The 7488-nt window shown below is 46.5% G+C and overlaps 1 protein-coding gene across 1 annotated transcript in view; it reads right to left on the reverse strand.

Annotated features, from left to right (window-relative positions):
- The window catches only part of LOC121713243, a 30123-nt gene extending 26295 nt beyond the window's left edge, over positions 1-3828 (reverse strand). Inside the window, exons 1-2 of the mRNA XM_042097737.1 lie at positions 3565-3828; positions 2525-2761 (exon numbers count right to left, since the gene is read on the reverse strand). Coding sequence (XP_041953671.1) covers positions 2525-2761; positions 3565-3828 — 501 coding nt within the window. The remainder of the gene's footprint in view (positions 1-2524; positions 2762-3564) is intronic.
- Positions 3829-7488: the final 3660 nt, after the last annotated feature.

Raw genomic sequence — 7488 nt, forward strand, 5'->3', positions numbered from 1 at the left:
AGTGTTCATGAGGAATCATAATAACTCAGTATCTATAAAGCGTTATAATCAGATGTTTAGTATAGTGTAAGCATATATACTCTTTTGATCCCATGAGGGAAATTTGGTCTCTGCATTTATCCCAATCCGTGAATTAGTGAAACACACTCAGCACACAGTGAACACACAGTGAGGTGAAGCACACACTAATCCCAGCGCAGTGAGCGCTCGGGGAGAAGAAGGTTTAGGAAGTGTTCTTGAGGAATCATAATAACTCATTATCCATAAAGCGTTCTAATCAGATGTATAAACCAAGTGTTGGTGAGGAATCCTAATGACTGAGTGATGCCACTGACTGCACTACTAAAACAGGAGGATGCTGTAGCATAAAGACTTCCTTATGAGGAGGCACAGCACTCAAAGAATCATCCAAAGAAATGAATGAGGTTCGTTCATAACGCCAATATGGCAGGTGTCCACACATTTCCCTTCCCTTCCTGTAATGTCACTACCCCAAAATAAATGCCCGGAAACTGCCCGTTACCAAGATGGCCCCGACCCCGGCCAGGTGGTGATCTATAAATCCTCCGGTCCTGGCGAAGCAGAGTGAGATTACTCAACACGCAAGATGGAAATGGTTGCCATGCGTCTATTCAAACTATGCATGCATACAGTAGCATGGGGATCTGCTGTTGTGGCTACAGTAGGTTGTGTGTGTGTGTGTGTGTGTGTATGTGTGTGTGTGTGTGTGTGTGTGTGTGTGTGTGTGTGTGTGTGTGTGTGTGGTGTGTGTGTGTGTGTGTGTGTGTGGTGTGTGTGTGGTGTGTGTGTAGTGTGTGTGTGTGTGTGAGTGAATGTGACAGAGACAGAGACAGAGAGAGTGCAACATTAATCTCTGAGTATGCCACTGACTATGTCCTCCACACGTGAAAGGCCTATTTGTGTGTGTGTGTGTGTGTGTGCATGTGTGTGTGTGTGTGTGTGTGTGTGCAGTGGCGGAACAAGTCAGAGCCGGGCCGGGGGCGGGGCACATGACCGGGCCCTTTATTAAACTCATCATAACATAATTTTACAACATACAGGGTCTTACAAGCGTCAGCGCCACAGAGAGCAACTAGCCTATGTAATTTTGAAGTCCATCAAACGTAGCCTACATGAAGTGTAACCAAGAGAACAACAAAAACATTAGGCTACATGACCCCTAATAATAAATCAACAATAATACGCAGCACTATTTGAAGGGGATACGACGAGCCTTGCGCTCCGTGAACTCGTCCACGATGCTCTGTATGTCCATTTTCTTTGCTCGCTCATTCTCTCTGGACAACATGGCAAGTCCACTCAGTCTCTCCTGTCCCACTGTGCTCCTCAAGTGCTTTTTAATGATCTTTAACTTGAAGAATGAGCGCTCAGAGGTTGCAACGGTGACGGGAAGAGTCAAAAATAAAATTAGGGCGGTGCAAATCTCACTGAATGCAGAAGTTACTGCTGGGTGGTTGCATTGGCGGAGCGAGGGGGTGGCTTCGGGGGCTCAAGCCCCGAATCTCTTTTCAAAAGCCCCAAATCTTTTTTTGTATGTGTTTTCAATTTCCAACGATTCTAATTTCTAATTTAACTTCCCCTCGGTTTCTCTATAAATGTTACAAAATGTAGCCTACTATTACTGAGCAAATATCCCTTACTTTCAAAGCCCAATATTGACAGATAATCTGATTTCCCACACGACGAGTTTAGGCAATGCCAGAGCCGAGATGTAGTGGTTTACGTCATAAACCTGGCAGGAAAGTTCAGAGCGGCGCAGTCAGTTTAAACAGCAAGCCGTTAAGAAAAACTGTTGTCAAGACATTAGGCTACTGTACCCCGGAATACAAAAATAAACTTCAGAAAGACAGAAAGTTTGTTGTACTGTATTCTGTAGTCTGTATTCTGTAGTCTCAATGATCAAATCAGTAGATATACCTGTTGTCAGTTGAGTTCGTTCAATTCATTTATTGTTGGCTAGTAGCCTAGGCAAATATGAAACGGAGATGTAACATGGCTACCGGCGGGATTTTGAACTTGCATGTTTCATGCATTTTAGGGCAAAAAATACCATGGGATTGATGTGTTCTCTATTTGAGGAACGTAATCAATTGCGGACATGCACAGACAGCTCAGACACAGAGTGCATATAGGCCTAGGCTAGGCTACTTTCACTTTCTAGAGAGCATTCATTAGGCTACGTATAAGATGCTTCATACCAAAACAACGATCAAACATTATCAAATGTATCATGACGTGTTGTCACAAAGACTTACTCCAATTTGAAAATTGAAACCAAAATCATGTAAGTGTTCTCTCATTGACGCCTATAGGAGATAAGCTCCGCCCCTGTGTGTGTGTGTGTGTGTGTGTGTGTGTGTGTGTGTGTGTGTGTGTGTGTGTGTATGCGAGAGGGAGAGTGTCCAACCTGCTGCAACACCTCCCAGTGTGAGAGGCTGTGTGTTTCTGCCTGTCTGCATGGTCTTGTCTCTGTGTTGACGACGGTTGATTACTCCTCTTGTACCATTTCAGTCTTGGACGTGTTACACATGAACCTGACATCGACACGGCCTGAGCTGGAATGAGCTGGAATGCAGGCGGCTGCTGTAGCGTCTGATTGGTTGGGAGAAGGTGTCCTGTTCCGTCTGATTGGTTGGGTGAAGGTGTGAGGGGTGCTGCGGGTCGTCTGATTGGTTGGGTGAAGGTGTGAGGTGTGCTGCGGGTCGTCTGATTGGTTGGGTGAAGGTGTGCTGCGGGTCGTCTGATTGGTTGGGTGAAGGTGTGAGGTGTGCTGGTGCAGGTCCATTTGGAAAAAGAAAAGTCTGGCATCAACTGATCGGCATTAGTCAGGCTGGACATCTCTGTACAAAAAGACAGACAGACAGACAGGCAGACAGACAGAGAGACAGACAGACAGACAGAAACTGTACAACACAGCACAGCACAGCACAGACAGACACAGCACAGCACAGCACAGCACAGCACAGCACAGCACAGACAGACAGACAGACAGACAGACAGACAGACAGACAGACAGACAGGCAGACAGACAGACTGACAGAAACTGTACAACACAGCACAGTACAGACAGACAGGCAGACAGACAGACTGACAGGATATCTCAGATGTGTCAGAGGGAGTTCTTTCACAGAGTCAGAGGAGGGCAAGAGGATCATTGCAGCATGACTATATGCTTCCTAAACCATGTGTGTGTGTGTGTGTGTGTCTTATATAGGGCTGAAACGATTCATCGAGTTACTTGAATAACTCGATTACAAAAATTACTCGAGGCAGAAACCCTGCCTCGTTAAATTCATATGACGCGCACTATACGCACAGGGATCTGATTGTTCCACACAGACCGTTGTTCAGGAAGCACACCACTAGCGTGTGAATCGTGATACATTCTGAATTTAGCTGCTGCGATGGCAGAGTCAAGATGTCCATAAATGGCAGAGAATATCTAAAGTTTTCAAGTAAAGTTTTGGGATCATTACATACTCAAAAAGGAAAACAAGCATCTGAACTAGGGGTGGGCGATATATATCGTCTGAGTAGAACTACGTCTCTGCATTTCAAGCTGGGCTTCTTGTCTTGCCACTTTTGCCTGAGCTGCAACGTGTGAAGGTACTCGCGCCTCCACTTGCCCCAGAAGATGTCAGCCAGATTTTGTACTCTCTTCCATTCTTCTTTGTACCTGGCCCCACCCTCAAAGTTGCCGGGGGGAGGAGGTGTGGACCCTGTCTTCAAGGTCAGGAGCATGGATGGAGTGAGGATCAAAGTTGACTCTGAGTCTGACGTTACTGGGATGAGTGGTCGAGCATTCATCACTGCAGATACCTCGGCCATAAGTGTGTCAACTGGGCTCTTTGCTCTTGTAGCATACAGTCGAGGATGCGTCTGGCGATCCTGATCATCCGCTCCCAGGCTCCACCCACATGGGATGAATGGGGCGGATTGAACACCCAGGTGCAGTTCTGGTCGCTGAGGTATCTCTCTACGCTCTCTGAGGATGAATCAGTGTTGGATTCATTGTGTTGATGAAACTACTGGCAGTCATCGTCTCGATCAACTCAATGTGCACTGCTCGCGTACACATGCATGAAAACATCACTGCCCATCTCTTGGAATTGGCGTGTCCTCCTCTAGTACGGCGTGAAGTAACCTCCCATGGCCCGAATACGTCAACACCGACATATGTGAAGGGTGGCCCTACCTGTAGCCGCTCAGCTGGTAAGTCTCCAATTTGTTGGTGTTCTGTTTTTCCCCACAGCTTCTTACATGTCACGCACTTGAACAGAAGACTGGCAATGCTTCGTTTTGCACCAACTACCCAGAAGCCTGCTGACCTGATGGCACCTTCTGTAAAATGCCCGCCCTGGTGTTTCACAGCTTCATGGTAGTGGCGTATGAGAAGCACTGACAGGTGATGGCGGTCGGGAACAATGATGGGATTGATGACATTCAACTCTTGGCCTGAGTGCTTTATGCAGCCTCCAACTCTCAACAGCCCATCTAGTCTAGAATCGGGTTCAGTTTGCACAGGCTGCTTGATGAAGAAATGTTCAAGCCTTCTTGTATGCACTTGATCTCTTCTTGATAGCACTCTCTCTGAACGCTCTTCAGTATGCACACTTTGGCTTGTGCCATCTCCTCCACTGAGGGCTGGCAGATGTGTCAACCTCTGCAGCTGCTGGTGGGACTGGAGTGAGAAAAGGTGCGAGCAATGTGGATCAAGTGCGCTATTGCTCTGATCAGAGTGCTTAACCCTTTAGGCGCCAGGTTTAAAAAAAAACATAATTCGATTTTTACATCAAAATTTCAAAAGGCCATGGCTTGAAACTGGTCAGAGATAAAATCCTGTAAATGTGAAAATCATTGAGTATGGACAAAAGTTTATGAAGGGGGTAAATGTACACATCTAATTTGCATATTATGAAGTCACTGGATGACAACCACCTCGAATTATGCACATTTCAGTAATACTGGATGTTGAACATTATATTTGAGCAGTTTTGCTTACTTTTTTGTCATTTCACCCGCATAACACCTGAACAGGAAAGCAGTCACATGTAAACCAACAATAGTAAACTATTACTATAACCACAAACCTTATTCTACTATACAATAAAGTAGCCTGGTCAAATCAGTTCCTATCGCGGGTGACTTTGTAGTTCTTCAGAGCCCTATTTTTACTACCCCTGCTGTCTTTACTACGTCCATTACAGACACTATCATCACCTTTACCACTGGCACCTTCAGCTACGTTGGGCAGAGGGTCGACATAAGTATGGTATGCTTAGTGAACACTGTCGCAAAGACGCACCTCCATTCACTGACGCAGCGTGACTAGACGATCGCTCATATTGTCCAAAAGGCAGATATTCTCCTTCAGAATCAGACTAGGTAAATAACAGACCCAAGACTTCATCACATGTTAACTTTTTCTTCAACATTTGGTGTATTTCTGCTTCAATTTGTGCAAAACTATGGCCTGCATTGCTTCCGTGTCATGGAGGAAATGCACGTCTTCTTATGTGTTTCTCGTGTGTAATCGCGTGTAATACCACGTCCATTACGGACACTATCATCACTATTACCACTGGCACCTACAGCTATGTTGGGCAGAGGGTCGAAATAAGCATGGTATGCTTAGTAAACACTGTCGCAAAGACGCCAATACGCACCCATTCACAGATGCTCTGTGACTATCACTGCCAATAGACGATCGATCATATCCTCCAAAATGCAGATTTTATCCTTTAGAATCAGAATAGATGAATAAAAGACCCGAGACTTCATTACACGTGAATTTTTTTTTCAACATTTGGTGTATTTCTGCTTCAATTTGTGCAAAACTATGGCCCGCATCGCTTCCGCGTTATGGAGGAAATGCGCGTCTTCTTCGTGTGTTTCTCGCGTGTTTCTCCTGTGCTTCCTGAACATTTTGAAAAAAAAGGTTGAGCTTGAATCGAAGCTCTGGGTGTCTGCCAACTAGTGGTGGAGAGTACAAATGAGATTTGTCACCGTACATGGATCTATCGTCTGTTTTAATCAGTGACGTTGTTTGTCGCAATTTTGCGACTTTGGCGGGTAAAGGGTTAACTTAGAGAAGCGCTCAAAGCGATCGGGCTGCACAGTATCTTCAGGGATGTGCACAATGTTTGCCATCACCTGGGGACGTATCTCAGAGTCTGCCGCAGGATCGACAAGGTCGTAGGTCTCTTGAGGCTCAGAGAGGTACAGAGATGGCTTGGTGAGAAAGGCTGGTCCTTTAAGCCATGTCGTGCTGCTGAGAAGAGCCGCTGGCACAGAGCGAGATCCATAGTGTGTAGTGAGTGCCATATGCGCTGGACTCTGTTGTGCACGTAGACGTAGAACCTCCGTGTTTGGTTGTGTATGTATCCTAACACTACCTTGCTGTCAGTGTAGTATACTATGTTGTCGAACGTCACATCCATCTCTGTAGATATCATCCCTGCCATCTCTACGGCGAGCACTGCCGCGCAGAGTTCCAGCCTCGGAATCGTCAAATCAGGTTGAGGCGCCAACTTCGCTTTCCCATACACAAAGCCAGTCTCTACATGCCCTTCTTGAGATGAGACTCTGATGTATGCCACTGCAGCCACAGCTTTCACTGATGCATTGGCAAACATGCAAAGCTCCTTTCGCTGGGCCCCAGATGTAGAAATGGGTGTGTAGACACGTGGGATTTGAAGTTCCTCCAATGAGTCTCTCCATTTCATCCACTCTGCTTCCATGTGGTGTGGGAGAGGTGAGTCCCAGTCGCATGCTAGGCTGGTGAGCTCTCTCAAGAGCAGTCTGCCCTGAATGGTGACTGGGGCGAGGAATCCTAGCGGGTCGTAGACACTGTTCACAGTCGACAGCACCTCCCTTCGTGTAAAGGGTTTCTACTCACAGGTGATTCGGAAAGAGAACGTGTCCATTGAGATGTTCCAGGACAAGACTGCGTTGGATAGGCAAGTCGTCCGCAAAGAGATCCAAGTCTTCAATATTTTGAGCCCGATCATCAGACGGAAAGGCTTCCAGGACTGCAGGCCGATTGGAAGTGAGCTTGTGTAACCTGATGTTCGAGGCTGCAAGCATTTGTTGAGTTTGCTTTACGACACTGATTGCTTCTTCTTCAGTGCTGAATGATTTCAGCCCATCATCCACGTAAAACTCGCGTTCAACAAATCTTCGTGCTGCAGGACCAAACTCTGCTTCCCCTTCTTCAGCAGCCCTTCGTAAGCCGTATATGGCAACAGCAGGGTGAGGGACTGTTTCCGAAGGTGTGGACTCTCATCCGATATTCAGTGACTTCACGTGCCATGTCATTGTTCTGGTACCACAGAAAGCGAAGGAAGTCTCTGTGGTCCTCCTTCACCACGAAACAATGAAACATGTGTTCGATGTCAGCTGTGACAGCCACCGCTTCTTTCCTGAACCTCATGAGTAAGCCCACTAGGCTGTTGTTGAGGTCGGGGC

This window comes from Alosa sapidissima, chromosome 7 (assembly GCF_018492685.1).
Source record: "Alosa sapidissima isolate fAloSap1 chromosome 7, fAloSap1.pri, whole genome shotgun sequence".
NCBI classification, from domain to species: Eukaryota; Metazoa; Chordata; class Actinopteri; order Clupeiformes; family Clupeidae; genus Alosa; species Alosa sapidissima.